At 38.8% G+C, this 19,898-nt stretch overlaps 1 protein-coding gene across 3 annotated transcripts in view; it reads left to right on the forward strand.

The window, feature by feature from the left end:
• Positions 1-19,898, forward strand: part of MYZAP (myocardial zonula adherens protein) — a 57,118-nt gene that overhangs the window by 6,474 nt on the left and 30,746 nt on the right. For all 3 annotated transcript variants that reach the window (XM_062584143.1, XM_062584141.1, XM_062584142.1), the window contains exons 3-8: positions 8,652-8,810; positions 11,010-11,102; positions 13,353-13,466; positions 14,324-14,476; positions 17,361-17,486; positions 18,316-18,444. In XM_062584143.1, the coding sequence (XP_062440127.1) occupies positions 8,652-8,810; positions 11,010-11,102; positions 13,353-13,466; positions 14,324-14,476; positions 17,361-17,486; positions 18,316-18,444 (774 nt within the window). The remainder of the gene's footprint in view (positions 1-8,651; positions 8,811-11,009; positions 11,103-13,352; positions 13,467-14,323; positions 14,477-17,360; positions 17,487-18,315; positions 18,445-19,898) is intronic.

The following is a 19,898-nucleotide window of genomic DNA, read 5'->3' on the forward strand; positions in this document are numbered from 1 at the left end:
TGATGCGCTAATAAGAAATACAAAATGACAAATTCAAGATTGAATCCTTAAATCATGTCTACTTCAGAACAAAAGGCCAGTTTTTCCTAGAAGCAAGTAGCAGGCACACACAAAAAAATCTTAAAGCTTCTTTGATGCAGAGCTGCCAAAAGCTCTAAGAGCTGTTTCAGTGCAATAGGTTATTTTTAACTTGTCTTAAGGGTGAAAAATAGAAAGGGAAGCTGGAGAGGCTCCACAACTTAACCACATTTACACTTTCATAAGCCAAAATCAAACAAGAAGTTGGCCAAGTTTACCAGACCTCGTGTCTAAATAGCAATATGAAAATAGGAAGCAATATAATAATAGTATATCTTTGAAATGGTTACTTAGCGGTTCTCATAAGTGAAAGTAACTGTAAAATGACAAAGAAAGACAAACATCTTAAAACAAAAATAAATGCAAAATTAAGTGGTCAAAGATTATTTTGTCGGATACTTCTTGTGCTGTAATCTTGTATACATTGAGCTCTTTGTATACTGCTCTGGCAGAGTTATAGGTCTTTGAGGATCTAGAAATGTTATTTACAGAATGGAGTAAAGAGGCCTTAGTGCAAACTAAATTTGGGCCACGATTAAACTGTAACAATTCATTCTATTCAGAGGCATTTAGTTGCAGCAGTTACAGTAACTTCCCCCATGACCTTCAGTTCTCTATTGGTTTGTGCGTGACCGCAGAAAAGGACTGGCCTAAGGTGTATGGGCCCATTGCCCTAAGAATAATACAAGTTTGTTTTTGAGGAGGATAGCTGTTGACTCTTGGCTTACTCACTTTACTGTGCTGAGTAGTGTAATAATGAAAGAATTGTGAATGAATATGGCAGGGACAACTCTTAGTCATTTTCTTATGTGACTTTTTTTGCGTGTGTAATCTTATATTTAATGAGAGCTGCATTTCTCTCTTAACATGAGTCAAGGCAAGTGGATTTTCTTTCAGAGAATATTAAGGAGGGGGTATGAAAGCACAGTACATTATTGGGCTCATGTTACATTTCAACTTACTATACATCTTTTAAGATATAGGTCCTTTTTAGTTGAGACCAAAAAAAAATCTTATGTAATTTAATTACTATATGTTCTTAGTAGTTTTCTAAATCTCAGTATTTTTATAAAATTTGAAGCTAAAGACTTTTAAGAAGCATATAGAAAGCCTGCAGTTAGATGGCATCTAATTAGTCTAATAGTTTTAACAAATACATGTAATAATTGTGCAATCAACTTATGTCTCATAGCCCGTGTGTAACACAGAAAGTATCCCTGCAGATTTTATAATCATAATGTGTAAAAGCAGCTACAAAAGATCACTGATCATGAAGTGTTTTCTTCTTATATCTCTAAAACAAAATAGTAATTTATTGCTGGTATATTTTATTGTCTCTGTAATGTATTGCTTTATATATTTGAATTAGTTACTATGTAACTTGTAGTGTACACAGGACTCTTATTTAGTCAGCTGTGATACTTTTATCTTACTGCAAATTTGGGGGGGGGGGGGTGAAGCATCTCCTAAAAGCAGTGATCCAATGTCTCTGTTGATCCACCTATGTTCAGCTGATCTGATCTTTAGTGTTAACAAAATTCTGTACTTTGAGAGCGACAAAATGACAAAATTTTATAAATGTTAGATAACCCTCCAATGCCCCTACGAGAATGATGTCTCCCTTTTGTGAACACGGATAATAAAGAAAGATTAGAGAACCGGGCACATTCCGGCCCTGCACTTTACAATTTAAGGTCAAAAAGTACAGCTCTGCCAAGAACTGAACAGCAAGTCTCTGAAGGAGCCACAGTTCTATGGTACCTTTAAATGCTGGGTGTTAGGGGAATAAACATAATGGAAAAGCATTTGGAAAACGTATTTGATGATTAAAAAGCCCCAGCGTGGTGCACGGGGCTGGAGGACCGCGTGCGCAGCCTGCGGGGTGCGCGGGCTTTGCCGGAGCGCCGCTGGGGCTCTCCCGTCCCCCCCCGCGGCAGTGAGCCCCGCGGACCCGCAGGTGTGCCCTGCCTCTGCCCGCGGCCAGGCAAGGCGCAGGCGGGCCAGCGGGAACGCCAGAAAACTATAAATACACCCCGGCATGGCATTTGGTTGTAATCTTCCCTTTCTAATCTCTCACGAGGAGGAGGTGATTTTGAGCTGCCCTAGCGTGACACGGCGATGTTGCTCTGACCATTTGCTGGTTTTCTCTGCGTCTTCCGTGGACGGCAGCACCTCTGGGGCTGAGCGCTGTAAGGGATGTTTTGATTGCAAAATCAGCTAGGGAACTCTGCAGAAGTTTTCACTAATGCTGATGCTCCCAATACCTTGCCAGGTCAGACCTGAGTCTCAATTTTTATTGGATATATGAATAACTGTTGATGTAGCCTTTTTCACTGCAGTCCAAGTTTAGCAGAAAATATATGCTACATTTAATTAAGTCTGTATTAAGTATTAGATTTATTTGTATGTATAATCTTAAGTATAAGATTACATTAGTACTAAGTTTCTAACAGATTTTTTTTAATCACTGTATGCGTATGAAATAACAATAAAATAGCATAAGAGATTAAGTAAAGAGACGGAATTGGGCACTGTTGTTACAGAAGAATTGCTACAAGTATTGACACAGTGAAACTACTTCTCCTGTCTTTGGTGAAGGATGTGCAGATGGTACACAGAGGGTGATCTCAAAAACTAAAGGGAGAGCTTGTGCTCCTGTGTGTCAGGCTGGGTTTTTATATTTGTATTTAGGCTGCAACACCTTGAAAAAAACCTGAGAACTAACATCACGCGTAGAGGTTTGTTTCTTTGCTAGCGCTGTAGCTGGAGGGTATCTGAAACCATCGCGATTTTGTTGCATTACTTCAGTTAAGGATGGACAATGGGCGACAGTACTGTGAGGCTGTTTACTTCCCCAGGAAGTACAAAGGAATATTGTCTTGGTACGCAAACTGTATGTAAAATCATGTCCTTGTTTGGGATTATTTTATCTGTAAGTACCTTTCTTCATGCAGTTCACTGCCACGGCTAAATTTGGAAGTGTCAGCGCAAGTGGCAGCTAGATCTTCGAGGGCAGAATATGGAGATATATGTAGACATATTTTTTTTTTCTTTCTTTCAGTTGGGCGCATGGCAAGAGAATGAAAGCAAGATAACACTCTAGAAATTTCTCTCACTTTCCTATATTTGTGGAATATAGGAGTTGACCTATAATCAACAGGTTGACCAACATTAAGGCTTAAACCAGTATAGTTTTATGAATACACAGTATTGCATACTTTTATTTTGGTTTGAGTGTCTTAGCTTGATATAGCATAAATCCAGTTAGTATTTGGGCTCTGTATATCCTCAAATGCTTTAGGTTTAACACTGACTGCTTGATTTTGAAGTGTGCTAATTAAGTGCCTCTTTCATTAAATCCAGCACTGCATGAAGGCCTTAGAAAGAATTCCACTAATTTCTGTGGCTACTGCTGTATTTGCTGTATCTTATTTTCTTAGTGTGTAAATATTGATGTTCTGGGTGCAGATTTCAGTGATTAGATGTGACTGTGTGTGTAATGTCTGTCCTTTCTGTTTTGAGATGGGCACCTAACTTCTACAACATTTCAAGGAACTTAAAAGTTAGAATGTGTTTGAAAGCTGCTTCCTAGCATCATGAGTTTCAACACTCATATCTTTATCTTGGCACCTTTTCCATATTTTAAGATTATTTATATATGAAGCATCCCTAAATGTAATGTGAGTTTCATGAGCTGTAGGGGAATATAAAGCAACATAACTGCCTTTTCTCACTGCACAGTAGATATCCTTGGTGAGATCAATACTAGAAATGTATCATTTTACTGACAGGAAATACGTAACCTAAGTAACAATGTGAATGTTTTAGTTCCTTGTATAACGAGTTAAAAAGCAAAACATAACTGGATGTTTTAGAAACTCCAGAGATGTAGTATTTGAGGAAAAGATAAAGTGTAGCTTAATTGATTTGATAGTAGGTTAAAAGGAAAGTTTTTTAGATGGTGCTGGTGAATGGAAGATCATGATTTAGCAGAATTTTAAGCTGCTTACTGAATTAAATCTATATGTGCACTAACATCAGAATTGTGCTAATCATGACATCAGATGTGCTTTTTCTCAAAATAGAATACTACTTCTGTGCTTCTACTTCCAGATTTTGGCAGGGAGACCATATGAAGCATGAGGGTATCTGACTTTCATTTTAAAAGGTTATGGAAACAGATTAGGAGAAAATCTTCCTTCAGTGTTGTGTAATGCTAATAAAACCACACGCAATACAGTTGCACGCATGAGACAAAAGAATAGTTCTCATCTCATATTTAGGGTCTGTTTTAGAGTATCTCTGCTTTAAATTACTTGTTACTCATGCTGCTTATTTGGACAGAGACATAAACAGGATGCAGGGTAATTATCAAGACTTTTGCAACCTTGAGGTGTAGGCTATTGTTTTAGGTATTTATTAAGTATACACAGTCCACTTTTCTTTAGTACATGCTAGATGATTGAGCCAGGTGCAACACAACTGTTGCTACAGCTTGGATAAAAGCACATTCCTGGAAGCTGCTATGGTAGTAGTCGTATGCACCAAAATGGTGTGTTGTTGCTGTTAACTTTTGTTGTCGTAGAATTGGCTATAGGTACATAGAAAGACTGACAAGTTGGTTGAACTCGGTCTGCTATTTCAGCTCAGCAACTGACATCAGAAGGGCTTCTGAGCTGCGTGTGGTGCAGCAGACTGTGCTCGGGAAAGGTCTGCCTCTGGAGCAGCCAGAAAGGGGCGATGGGCAGCAGGAGCTTTCCTCCAGAGCTGGCTGATATTTTGACTTTAAGCAGCAATGCTTAGCTAATCTGAAGAAACCTTCCAGCTTCAAGCATTTTGCCTAGCTAGCTTTATAGGATTTACTTGCTCCTAAATACTTCTGTGTTTGCTTGTTTTGTTACTATTGCTAACCGAGATGCCTCACTGCAGGTCAGAGTGGAGACAGGCAAGGACCCTCTCACAAAAATACTGAGTTTAGAGGGGATGTGTATGGGAGATAGAGGAAAGCAACAAATCTTTAAAAAGATTCTGTAATCCTCAGATGTTGAAAACCCAGGATTTGTAGAAGAGGAAATGTGGGAGAAAGAGGATGTGATAGGAACGGGAAGAGAAAGCATGGAAGAAAAGGAAAAAACGTAGAAGGGAGAAAAGCAGACAAGAGAAGAAGCAGCTAAAGAGAGAAGAAAAGCTGGCAGAGTGTGTGACTGGTGTATACTTGATGCAGTTGGCCAAGCTGGTCAGCAGGACCTCCTTTAGAGGCAAATGTCTGTTACAAGAAGGTAGTCAATACGCAAAGAAAAACCATTGCCCTTCTCATCCCTGCATGGAACAAAACTTTCCCAGTTGTTTTGTGCCCTGATTATAATCCTTCCTTGAGGGGAAGGAGCCTGCCTCATGTTAACCCATGTTTGTTGGGGCACATGCTGCAAGTGGTCTTGGGAGTGAAAAAATAAGAGTTACCAATCAGGGAAGAGGGGAGTGAAGAAGATGAGTGTAGCTGGAATCAAACAGCAAGGGAGAGGACTGGAGAAGTATGATAGCTGCTATGTGTATAGCTGTTGATTCATGCAGCTTTAAATCAAGCAAGAGCTGCGCTAAAATTTTAACAGGTGCTTGCCTGAGATTTGTGATACAAAGTGGAGTAAAAACAACATCCTGTATTTTAAGACCTGGAACACTCAGCAAATGATGCAAATGTATTTAAATCTTCTGAAAGTGATAAGGGCATCTTGGGAGGCTTGTGCAAACATAGACAACAGACAAATTTAGCATTGCTGCAAGAGAAGTATAGCCCGTCTCGTTTTGTGCGTACTTAATCCAGCATATACTGTCCATTAAGCTTTAAATGTAATTCTGTTCATCTGTGAAATATGTAAGTGCCCTGGGTGATTGGCTGGCTGCAAACCTGGTAGTCTGAATCTATTGATTTTTCCTTTGAGGGGTGGGAAGAGAAAATCCTTCAAAGCATTCCTTAGGAATGTGTTTATGACATTCTAAAAATAAGAAACTTGATCATAATCTTCATACTGAACTCTGTAAACAGCACTTTAAACAATTCTGCCAATGTTTTGAGGCACAAAGGATCTTAGTAGTTACTGATATTCAGCTGTTCATCTCCTAGAAAATGAACGATAGTGGGTGAGGGGTATGGGTTTATGAATTCAGCGTCTGGGGCCTCAGTAACAGCTAAATGATCAAAGTGATTATTCATTTGGTTATCTGGAAGATGAAAACTTTGTAACCGCTTTATCCAGATGCAGGGGAGGAGCTGAGATGAAACTACCAAAGAAACTGTGTAACCCTGGAAGCAAACAAATAAAAAAATTTTTTTTTTTAGTCATGTCTCCACCTAGTTCCTGTAAAACATGCTCGTTTTCTCCACTCTTAAAATACCAGGTGTTAGGTTTTTGTTTGTACACATCCAAAAGAACAAAACAAAAAAATGTGTAGTAGATAATGATGTAACTTTTGATTGTTAGGCTATGAAATTTGCATATAATATCTTCAAAGTGCAAAGTGGTATCAGGTAGAGGTAGGGCTGGTTGCCCAATATTTTTTCCATTGAGTGGTTTTGTGGCTTTCTTTTTAAATTGTTGCTTATAGCCTTGTCATTCTTTGCCTGAAACTTTCTTTATCAGGTGTTGCACTGGGATTGTTTCTCTCCTAGCCCTACCCAACCCCCCTAAGCTTTAGCAGAATGGTTAAGCTGTTAACTGTACAGTAAAGGACAACGTGTAGGCTTTGCAGTGTTGTGTTTCTCCACTGACAGATTTTTCTCAACTTTCCTTGATTCTCTACCTCGTAAAACAAATGTCCAACACTACCCATTCTCCTTAACCCTAGTAGATTTTCCTACCCATTTTTTCCCTACTTTAAGAAATATTTATTCCTACACCATCACTGAAGTTATGTTAGTTTGGCTGCTAAAAACTGAAGAAGCTTTAGCCTGCAGGCACCATCCTCAGCCTCTGTCATGGTAAAGGTGGGCGACTCTCTAGAATGTGATCCCAGGTGGATACAAGATGCTGAGTTCCATCTCTTCCTGCGTCTGTTTGGTGTCAGAGAGAGTTTTCAGATACTGCTTAGACTCTCGATTTAGCAAAGAGCCCCAAAGCCTATGAAAGTTCATAGCCTGTCAAGGCCAAGGTATCTACACGTGTTTGCTAAATCTTGGGAAAGGAAATTAAGTAAAACTATAATTGATTTGTCCTCAGTGCTAGGCTTCAAAAGACTGTTCTTACAAGCAAGTTAAGCAGTAACAGCTTTGTTCTTAAAGTTGTATCTTTCTAACCTTATATAGAGAAAAAAATCACTAATTTTAGGTTCCCAGTTTGCAAATATTGAAAGTTAAGTGCAATTAATTTTTTTCATTATTTTTTAAAAAGCTGCAATGTGGATGTCTCCATTTAATTTAGCTAGTTGTTTGTAATCAGGAGAGATAAATAAGCATTTCCGAGGCTTTATTCACTTGAGATGCCTACCCTAGAAGTATGCTTCCTTCAACTGACTATAAGGGAGGTTAGGGGAGTAGTCAGGTCAGGTGGCTACATCTGACCTTGCAGGTATTTATTTATACACAAAGGGAGATGATTCCTACTTTTTTGCATGATTATTTTTCTTACCTAGTGTATTGATGTGCCGACTAAAAGGAGTCTGTTGCAAAGACAGCCTTAAAATAAGGCATACTATTATTACAAGCGTGCTGTACAAATTCATGCAGATCACTAAAATAAGGAGGATAGGCAATTTAAAACTGCCTTTTCTACTTACCTACCAACACCTGACTTCAAAGTTTTGTGCCTCCTACAATACCTGATAACACTCAAACACTCGCACCAATGCTGTGTTTCACAGCTCTGCTTTGGCTCTTGCCATTTCAGTAATGCAATTTCTGTAATAAAAATATAGCCCTGAAATGAATGTTTGATTACTTTGGAGGTCCTTAGCTTTAAATGCAACCTGAATTCTAGCTCTATCGAGAGAATAAATATAAAATAATCAGAATTTTTTTTGAGCTCTGCATATGAAACCTTGCCTAAACTGTAGGATTTTTTTAAGAAGATTCAATTTCAGTTTCTTTTGAGAAGTCTCTATGAAGTTTGATTAAATTTGCGAATTTTGATATTTTGCACAACAGGGACTTTGTAGGGGTGAGAGGTTCCACAGTTGCAAGAGTTAAAGGGAAACTGTCAGAGCTGACGGTGCTCTGGAAACACTCAGGAAAGGAGCATATGCTGGTGAACAAAAATAAGCCAAGATAACTTTTTCTGTTACATGCCTTTACCTCTTCTCTTTCCACAGATGCAGTCTGTTTCCCCAGGCTGTACATATATCACTTCCATTAAAGTCAGTAGAAATTAGGCATTTATGTCATCAGTGATAAACTGAACATGGATCTTCCAAAAAATACGAAGGTTGTTAGTTTGGCCCCCAAGTGTTTGGGAATTGGGGTTCTTAGGTACTGCTACACTTTGGCTGTAGTTGACTATCTCTCCTGGCCTTACATTAATGTGTTTGTTATTTTTTGTTTTAGTACTGACTTTAAAGTAACTTTCTGTTCCTTTGCTTTTAAGGAACTCTACCATGTACCAAATGGCATGTCTCCAGGGAAGCTCTCTCACGGGATGGTGTATGGAGTTGTGCACCGGACTGACAACAACCATCAGAGAGAAATGGTGGTTTATGGCTGGTCAGCGGATCAGCTGAAAGAAGAGATGAACTACATTAAAGAGGTGAGTTATGCTTTCAGCCTCAAAGTCTGTGCAGTATCCTTTCCCTATATTCATGGAGAGCTGTGAGAGTATGTAGGATGACTGCTGTCTAGGCCAACACCTGGATTTGAATTGGGAACCCACTCTGAAGTTAAAGGCTTGCCTTGCTAGGACATGAGTTAAGAAAAATGCATGTAATGTACCTGGAAGATGTGTGGTCCACACACAGCTCCTCTGTGCTGAGTGATGCTCTTCATACCTGCTGGTTGGGCTATAGCTGCGCAAGGAAATTGCCAAGCAGACCTTGGAGTTCCCATCCCAAAGCCTTCATAATTTCAAATTTGATACAGAAAAAAATGTAAGCAGGTAGACACCTAGAAGGATGAACCATCTCCCCTCTTCCTCTGCTCCTTTCCCTTCCCCTGCCCTGTTTTGAAAAAGTTCCCAAATTAGGTGATACAGTAAAGTCACTTGGGTATGCTTTGGGGCAGCCTTAAAATAGTCAGCCTAGTAAGGATGACTTTGTACTAGTTTCTCTGTGTATACTCGTATATTATAATTGGCAGGAGCTCTCCTGAAAGTAAAGTGCATTTCTGATGCTGCTGGTCAATTTGCTTGAAACTCAGCATCTCTTCACCTGTCAGGCTCTGGCTCTCAGCCCTTGGCAGCAGTCTCCTAATTCACCCAGAGCAAACAATTTGACCTTCTCTTCCCGTCTATTTTTGCCACCCAAGAAGCTATTGGTCAATGCTTATCGTATTATAGTGATTCTAGCACAGGAGAACGGTCCTGATACAAAAGGGAGGAATGTGGCGTCAGGCCAGCAGTGTGATTATGTGGCCTCCTAACATCTGCTGGGTCTCCAGCTATCAGCACCTGCTTCTCCCCCGTATTACTCACGGTGTGCTGGCAGCCCTGCTCACTGCTGTCATTCCTGCTCTTGCCACTGGGAATGTCCCTAGCACTGCTTCTTTCAAGAAGTAGGCAAGATGGGGAGGAGGTGTGCTGAGCAGCAGCCTCCACTCTGCTGCCTGGGGAAGGCTGCGTTCAGCTAAGCCAGCTTGTGAACTTTGGTCTGCCAGAGAAGTCACATCTGAAGTGAGATCAGCATAGTCTTAAATAAGAGGCCCCTGCCCATGCCACATATGTGCTGACTTCAGTACACCAAGAATGGTGTCCCACGTCAGAACTGCTGCAGTCAAGTCACCTCGCAAAAGAGAGCGTGTGTGCGCGTGCAGGGATGGGCGAGGAGCGCTTCCACGAGGGCTGCAGCAGTCCCGGCCTCGTGCTGCATTTCGCGCCCCGAGGAGCACGTGGCAGGGGAGGCTCACACCCCTCTTCCTCAGGGCAGCTGCCAGGAGCATCCCCTCTGACGTCGATCTTCCTCTCGTCCCCTCCCGAGCCTCACCTCGGCCTTGCAGAGGCGAGGAAAGTTCACTGCCCCAGATTATCTGCAACCAGGCTGCCTCCAGTCGAGGACAGGAAAAAAGAAAAAATTTGAAGTGCATAGCTGGAAGGTCGACTGCGGGCAAACATTGAGCGAGTGTTTACAGTGTGCGCTCCTGAGCAGACTGGGCCTGTGCATGTTTGCAAGGGCGTGCAAACAGAAGCTGGCTTCCAGCACGCCTTTATTTAGAGAGGCGAGGTATAATTGACAGCCGTGGCTCTTAATTGAAACCAGACTGAGTACTCTGCTCTTCAAATTCTAGAGATGCAATTACTTTGATATATTCAGGTTAATGTATTGTTTAGCCAGCTATGAGCCTTAAAGTCCAAACCTAATGAAACTAAAGAATTTATCTTCATGGGACACTTGGGGAGAACTGAATTAACCACTTCAAAATGAATTAAACTGCATTAAATTCAAGTGTGGATCCTTTTTCCAGACAGAAAAATGTATGTGTTTAATTTGTTTCAAATGAATTTAGGCTGAAATGAGTAATGGGTAATTTAATTGAAATTCATTGCTTAAATTATTAGTTTACTAGCTTTAAATGTGTATAGTGAATTTTAGAATTACTTGCAGATATTTATTCAGATCATCTCTATATGGACAAGTCTGTAGTTCTTAGCATAAATTGCTTTTGACAAATAGGTAGTTTAATAGTGAAAAATACTAAAAGTAACAATGAAGGATATAGAAACAAAATACTGTATCCCAATATAAACAATATAATCAAGAAGTTTGACTGATAAAGACATTTGATTTGCTAACACCAGGTGAGAGCAACTCTGGAAAAAGTAAGAAAGAAAATGTATGGAGAATATGATGAAATGAAACGAAAAATACAGCAGCTTACCAATGAACTGAAAGTAAGTAGACATTTATTCATAGCAAAGGCATAAGAGCTGGGACTGGAACAGCTAACTGTTCCAGTGTTATCTAGAGACTTTTTTTTTTTTTCTTCAGCAGGACAGAAATGAATTCTCAGATTGTTCAGGTTCATTGTTTCGCATGTCGTGTCTATCTGCCCTTTATTTATTTATTTTATTTTCCTTCTAGAAAGCAAAAAATAGGATATGGGATGCTTTTGCTTATGGAATTATTAATTGCCTCCTTCTTGGAAGTAAAGCAATAATCTTGATATCATCTCGAATAATTTTACTATTAAACTGATATTTTTATTCCATGCCAACTTTAGTCTTCAAAAAATTTATCCTGATTTGAGAGGAAGAGGGAGAGAGAGCCTAATTTCTGTGAACTAAGTTAAATAGTCTTAAGTGGTACTAAGAAGCTGTGTCTCCCAGCTAGTAAGTGTTATAGGCAAATGCCCACTCACATGCCAGTTTTGTCCACTTTAGCATTGATTGTTACTGAATAGCAGTGGTGAAATTCTGCACTTTCAGATCCCCCATTCAATCAGTAGAAATCCTGCCTACTCTGAAAATATCTCTTAATGAAGGTTTCTGACCAGCTCTAACAGAATCTCTAGTCCGGAAGCAAATTAACAGTTTAGGATGTATTCTTTCTGACATAAATGACACATTGAGCACACTCCTCTTTAATGCCTTAGAGTACCGGAAAGAAAGCACAGATGTTTTTCTACCTCTGTGTGTGTGTGTGTGTGTGTGTGTGTGTGTGTGTAATATATATATGTATATTATATTATACACACACAGACAGATCTGTATACAATTTCATATATTTTGTGTGTGTGTGTATATATATATATTGTGTATATATATATTTGCATATATTTTGTGTGTGTGTGTGTATATATACACACACACACACAAAATATATGCAAATATATATATACACACACACACAACTTCTATGTATATGTATATATACGCATACATAGACACAGGTAGAAGAACATCTGTGCTTTCTATATATATATATAAATATATATACATGCACAGAGGTAGAAGAACATCTGTGCTTTGCAAATATATATATATAAAATATTTTATATATGATCACCATCTCCTGTGCTGTTTTGGTATCCTGCTTAAAATCCTTTCTATATACTTCCCTTCAGCTTTGGATCGCTATACTTTTTCCCATCAATTTCCAGGACTACCTTTTGTTCATGAAGTTTGTTTGAAGTTTGTACTTCAAATATCCTGCCTGGGTAGTATGCTTCTTCCTACAAGTTCTTATCTTTTATCTTTCTTAATCTATCTAAAGCATTTTTGCTTTGGTTTTTGGTTTGGCTTTGTTTTTTCTAGCATAAGCACCCACTTACATAGAGTTACCAGTGACTACTTGGCTTCTGCTTCTTGTATTAGTCTAATCTGTGTGTGACTTAGTTACTGGACACTGATTGTTCTCAAGATTGCTCCCTAGTGCTTGTATGTTTTTTATTCAAGAACAAATCTGTTCTGGCCAGGAGTGTGAGTCAGGCTAGCCTCCGTTGGTAACATTTTTCCCTATATACTGTTGAATGGTTCATAATTATTTATACTCTTTGGGTCTCTGTTTCCTTGCAAATTATGTCACTTTGTTCTGCTTTTCTTCCCAGTTCTTAAGTGTGTGTGTGTGTATGTGTGTACATAACTAAAGATGACAAATTGTTACATAAACCGAAAACGACAAATTGTCACACAACAAACTTCTGGGCTGGCTTCTCCTACCTGCTTTGTGGTGTTTCACTCTTAAGCCTTCCTGATGTTTGCTGCTTTATGCACCCGATTAGTCATTTCTCTTGTAACTGAGGCCACGCTGCAGTTTACCCAAACCTTTGCAGGTTGCCTCATTTCTTGCATTCACCTGGCTTCCACCCTGCGACTTTTCAGTTGACCCGCTCCATGTATTGTACAGCAGTTTTCTGAACAGTGCAGTGTCCTCTTCCTCCTCCGAAAAGGGCAGCCGTTAGAGGGATTACAGGCTAGCAATAAACACAGATACTGGCACCATGTTTCTGTTTGCATATTTGGATTACAAGTTACGTTTGTTTGGGGTTTTTTTTGAGGTACAAGAATATAGTTTGATGCCTGTATATTTTAAGCATCCTTGTATTGTGAAAATTAACCAAGACCTGTTTCTCTTTCGTTGTTCCTTTTTGAAAGAATAAGTAAGCTTGAACATTATTTTACTTCCTATTTTTTTCTGCTTAGGTGACAAATGCTCATCAGGAATCCTTAGAGAATCATGTGCGAGTGCAGGCAGCAGCCTTAGATAGTTTCAGTGAAATGAACAGCTCCTTGACATCAGCATCAATAGACTTGCAGGTACATTTTTAATAGTTGTTTGCCTTTTCTGACATGGATTTGAGAGTATACATAAAACATGGATGACAAATAGGGATTATAACACTAAACAAGCCCATGAAACACTGCCTTGGATATTTGAGGTAACTAACTTACAAAAATAAATTAAAAAAAAAAAAAGGAAAAGAAAGCCAACAACTGTGTTTTTTAAAGCATATAGATATAGTATAAAAATAAAAAGATAAACTGCAGCTGACTAATGCCAATAACCTTGTCTTTGTGACATATCTAAGGTGAAAATATGATTTATCATATATTGTGGAAAACAGCACTCCTGAATTATTCGTACCTTTACCTGTTAATAGAAACAGAAGAGGCATGTTTGGATGCTAAACACTAGCGAGGCTTTACATAGTTATGAAATGTATGGAGGAGACAAAAGGGGGGAATGCGCTTTCTGTTTGAAAGATTTCCCACTTCCCATGTAGCTGAGGTGAACAACTTAATGCTTCTGTCCTCTTGTATGTCACAGTTTTTCTCGGTCTAGGATATTAAATATGTATGGCATGGTTCTTGGAGAGAATAAAGGAAGGCTGGTGGGAATAACATTTATACCAAAATTAATCTATATTCCTTTCTTTGTTTATAGTGTTCCAGGGCTTGACTTCAGTGAGTGTATTCCTTGTGGAAATACTTTTTGGCAAACCGAGAACAACAACAACAAAAAAAAGAATTTTAAATGCTAAAGCTTGCAAAGCTGTTCCACAGCACTGACAAATCAGGACTCTTAAATGTTCTGCCTGTGCCGTAATCTTTTGACTATACCAATTCACCTAATTATTCATGATTTTAATATGTGGTTTGCCTCTTTCTTCTAGAAAACTCTAGTGGATGTTACTTTGGAGAACACTGATATAAGGGAACAAATCAGGAATTTGAAACACACACATGAGCAATCTATGGAAAAACTGAGAGAGAAACAAAAGCAACTGGAAACAGCACAAATTGAAAATCAGTTACTGAAATTAAAGGTACAGTATATATACTCCCCTAGTAATATTGCGCAATAAGGACATTATGAGTATATTCCTTGGCCTTATTTTAAAGGATTCTTCATCCATCATGCCTTGGACTTTCCCTAGAGCTGACATACTTCTGTGAATAGATACTGTATTAATAGAAAAGAATCATACATGGCAGCAATTAGTTTTTCCATAACATGAAATTACTAACCAAGGATGGTGGCGGGTGAAAACTCAAACTATTATTTGTTTTTTAGCGTCCATTACTGTAGGTAAAGGAATTTCGCAACTCTAAGCAGTGCTTTAAAAAATCTTGATGTTGAGTTTATTTACTTGTTATTGTCCATCTTTTAATAGGTAATCTATTCAGTTTTATGAATATATGGTCAGCAGAGACGTACTGTAACACTCAACATCTTGGATAGAGAGTTAAGCTATTTCTTCCAGAGAAATGCAAGGGAATAAAACACAAACTGGAAGGTCTTGTGTGCCAGAAAGTTTTAAATTTTTTTCTCTCCCTTCCTGACAAATATACTCCTTTAGTCTAATAAATAATAATAAAAAAACCCTCTTTTTGGAAACCCTTCTCTCTCTTGAAATTGCTCCAAATAGAATAATTTGGATATAGTAGTTTATGAGAATTTGTCACTGTGACTGCTAGTTTACTCACGTCTAATTTTGTTGGAACAGATGTTTCTTTTTAGCTCTCTAGTGATTTATATTCATGTTTAATGATGAATGGTTAAAAGAGAAAACACTAACAGAACTGTATTCCAACTTACAGTATGTACTCTAATTTCCTTTCCTAGTGAAGCCTTAAAGGTTGTAAAAGTAGCTACATTTTGTACCTGATACTGTCAGCAGGAAACAAAAATAAGAAAAAGTCAATTAAAAGAAGAAAGCTGAGCTGATGCTATTTAGATTTCAAAGCAGAAATTTGGACCTTATAGTAATCTTAAGGCCATGCAGCAATTCGGGGAAAAGGCATGCATGCTTCTAAGGGCAGACAACAGTGGATAAGTTCCAATTCAGCTGAGTGCTTAAAGATATGTTTATCTTTGGGCAGACTGAGGTCAGCAAAATGTGGGTATGGGCTCTGCCTTAATGAGGAAGATGTTTAAATTTGGCCCTCAAAGTTGCAGTTTTATTACAAAGTTTATGGACAAATTACCTTGCAATTGTCTTTGAAAGTTAAAAGTGAAATTTTATGTCCCATCACACCTGGGATTTAATTCCAGGGGAGAATGTAAGACAATGGTGTGGAGCACAGGGGCTTAGCAGTGGAAAAGCAGTAAGTACCGTATGCCGTGATTATTTCCTGGGTAGGAGAACCTCACCCGTGGTTTGTATTTACTAGATTTGGTTTATTCATAGAAGCACAGAATAGCTGAGGTTGGAGAGATTGTTTAAGAATATTATAACAGTGGCCCTGCTGCCTCTTCCATTTTATGCTTGTTTGTACTGTCCTCATTGCTCAAACTATAAGCGAAGGAGCGATAAGGACACGATGCCAGAGACATATTCCAGTTCAGTGTATCTTAAGGGCTGTAGGGCTGCACTGTTGGCCTTTTCTGAATGAGGTGATTTTTTTCAGGCTTCCTGTAACACTGGAGGTTTCACATTGTACTGAAACTTAATTTATCTCCAGCCCCTCACACAAAGTGCAAGTTGCTACCTGTGCGCTGGTGCGGGTCTAGGTGAGATGCTCAGGGGGCGACTGCTGTACAGGTGGAGTCTCTCAGAGCTCAGTCCCTTTGATAGCATACCCTGTTGTTATCCTGTGGGGCAGTAAAACAGCTGGTTCCCACTGGACATGGTAGATGCAAAGGTTCTATAAATCTTTCAGTCCTTGAAATGAAAAAAAAAAAAAAAAAAAAAAAAAAAAAAAAACCATTGATAACCAAAGCCATGTATTTCGTAGCTGTGATCAGTACAGGTTCCAGCGGGGTACACTGTAATCTTCTCCCAGGTAGGTGTTTTCCTCCTCTCCCTGACACCACTGTGGCATGTCACTACAGCCTTTTCTGATTTACAGCATTTCAAGTAGGAGAATTATGTTATGGCTAAGGTATTTTGCTTTGTTTTTATTGCAGTTTACAGTGCAGATGGACTTAAGCTGTGAATGTCTTATCTGGTGTTTAATCACTGAGGGTGTGGTTCAAGCAAGGATTTTGAACCAGCATAAGGGGAAATCCTGTTTCTGAATAACTAACTATTCCTGCCCTTTTCCCTGTGCCAGTAGTACTGTTTCTGGTCTTGTGGTTAAAAATTAACTTTCCTCCACTTGTGGGTGTATTAGTTTTCAGCCAGTCTGTTCCCTAATCTAGTTTGCTTCACGGTCACCCTAGTTCTTGTGCTTGTACAAACAGCACTACAGAAAAAAGCGAGAGAGGAGGGAGGGTGGAGCTGTTCCTTACAGTTAGCAACCCACACTTAGGCTCAATATAAAGTAAGCATCACTTGGAGAGTTCATGGTCATTTAGAAACAGCCGGAGTTGAGTCTGGACCATCTCTAACCTGTACATCTGTAATACGAGAGAGGACTTTATTTTTCAACGGGGAGCAAGCTGGGTAACGGGGAAGCTGTTTTGGAAGGGCTGACTGCAGAGAGGTGGCCTGCTCTTGACTAAGCAATGGCCAGTTAAATTCAGGCAACCTGAAACTTGACGTGACTGTGCCCTGTACAAAGATGAATGACTTCTAGACTGGAGGAATTTTTTAAATGATCTGGATGCAAATGAAAACGTGCTGTAGCAGCATAAACTTTACAACAAGGTGGAACTGATGTTCAAAATGCCCATCCTCACATTATGTGAGTTCCGTTCTCTTGTTCCCAGCAGTGCTCTAGTGACTCGTAGATCAACCGTGAATTTCTCTCTGCCCCCTCTCATAGGTGGAATCGTCGCAAGAAGCCAATGCTGAAGTCATGAGAGAAATGACAAGAAAGCTATATAGTCAGTATGAGGAAAAAATGCGAGAAGAGGAGCAGAAACATAAAGCTGAGAAAGAAATTCTCCTAGTATGTACAACCCGTCTGTAAGAGCGGCACGCAGCTTGGGTGTCGTTTCTCAATCACCCTGTACTCCAGAGTTGACACGTTTTTTCACTGCAGTCTCTGACTTGTCCTGCCATCCTTATTAAGCTTTGCAAGCTATTGGAGGTCTAGGACTGACAAAAGAATGTGCTTAAACACAGTCATAGTAGTGATGATGTAAATTCCAAAATTTTAAATTAAGTTATTTGGTTTTTACTTCTGATTATCTAGAAGTGTAAAGTATAATGACTGATCCTAGTGATCGTTTAAGAATAGAAAAAGTCAACTTGCCTGTTGGGATGCTGTTGGGGCAAGAACTCTTCCTGCCACCCAGTCCCATACTTCCTCCCATAACATTTAAAACCTTTCTATTTGCAGTTTATGTTTTCCTAACTGATAGATAAACACTGACACTGAAGGTAGATTCTATTGTCTCTTTTTATTCATATTGTTTTACATGTTAGAAAATAATACTATTTTCTGGAATAGCATATTTTTTCCCACTGCTTTTGGCATGTATCCTCAGAAGGGAGAACAAATATCCAAAAATGTGCAAACACTTCTCTGAAACTTTCATAATAATATTTTACAAGTACCAATGCACTTTAAAGTGCCGTGAATCTTTTATATTCTATAGAATATTCTATAGTATTTGTTTTTAGAGTTACAAATTTTCCAGACTTCTAGGGCAGGTGTAATGAAAAGTTTTATGTCTTCTGCTTTAAAACTATTAGCCTGACTTTGTAGCCTAGAAGTTTTTATTCTGCAGTTACATATTCTGTGTTAATATGGCTGTAAATGTCCTTTTTTGAAGGAGGAAACAAATAGACTTCTGAAGGCTATTGAAGAAGCAAATAAGAAGATGCAGATTACAGAAACAAGCATACAGGAGAAAGACCAGAGAATTGGTGAGCTGGATCGGCTGATTGAACGCATGGAAGAGGTATGAGAATTAGCTGTTTGCTTGCTTTAAAGGAAATGCAGAAATACATGGAAGAAATTTGGTGTGTGTGTGTCTGTGTTGCCTGCTACTCAGTACCCTGCTCCATGATACACTATTGCTGTTTGAATCTCACTTAGTATATGCACCTAGACTACCAAGGAGGCACTGTGATTAAGTGGTTCTTCTGTTTGTCTTGTGGTGTTTATATTCAGGACTGCTTAAGGTGTTAGGGTTTATTTAGTAAACCATCATTTTAAAGAGTGAGTTTTAAAAGGCCATTCTGTCCTCCTTCAAGGTCTCCTGAGCCAAACGAACTGGTGACCATAGATGACCCAAAGTTTCTTAGAAGTGCTGTTGGTAGGTCCCCTAGAATATATTTTAATTAGGAAACTACCTTGTTATTTAGTTATCTATAGCTAAATGAATGGAATTGCACCTCCAGTTTCCCCATATTTGGACAAAATGCTAAACTGAAGGCTGCAGACTGAAAGGCTTTGAAATTTTGATTTTAGATTTTTTGCAGTTTGTAGCAGGCTTTTAATCCTTTATGCAGATATCTTACAGGTTTCAATTTATGAGTATTTTGGGGGAAGGGAGAAAAGCAGTCAGTTTCTACTGACTTTAAATCCAAACTCCAGGTTCTTTCTTTGCTGCTAGCATTAAAACACTTCCAATTATTTCTCTCCCTGGCTAAGTATTCTCTACCAAACTGTAGTTTAGAGCAGTTTTTTACAACTGACTTTTAAACTTCTGAAAGTAGAGATGCTTTGAGACACTTCTCTTGCGATGTTGGTAGCACTACTGTAAAACTAGTTGTAGCAGTTGCTTCTTTTTATTTCCTGCCCTGCCTTATCTTTTATGGACTTTGGTCCATGGCAAAACTCGCACCAGTTTTCAGGTGATGATTATTTTAAGGTATTGTTAAGCTACAGAGTATCACAATATCTCTTTCTCCATAGTATACTTTATTATCTGAACCTCGTTTATTGGACTTTCTCAGATATCTGAAACGGGTTTATATCCTCTGTTTTTAACAGTTACAGTGGAATTTCCTTTTTGTTTTCTGGAGTCATTCACTTAATTGAGAATGAATGTTATTGTTTAGTCCTTAGACTGAATAGTTTTGCTCTAAAAGGCATAAGAATAGTCCTTCTAAAAGACTCTGGTGCTCTTAGATGTACTTTAGTGTCTGTCATTTCATTCAATAGCAAGCATCTCATTATCTTTAAAGATCTGGGCCTTACTGTCTATAATACAGGAGTAAAGAACATCCTGGGAAATTCTAGTAAGTGGAGAGAATACAGTATTTTGTTCCTCCACGTTAAGTGTTTTTTAAAAAAACTTTAATATAGTAAGTATTTGATATTATTGAGAAATAAATTTTCATAAGCCAGTCTTGTTGGATTGATTGGTTAGTCCAATGTACTTTTTTTTTGGAGCCTCTTTTGTCCAAT

This window comes from Rhea pennata, chromosome 10 (genome assembly GCF_028389875.1).
Source record: "Rhea pennata isolate bPtePen1 chromosome 10, bPtePen1.pri, whole genome shotgun sequence".
NCBI classification, from domain to species: domain Eukaryota; kingdom Metazoa; phylum Chordata; class Aves; order Rheiformes; family Rheidae; genus Rhea; species Rhea pennata.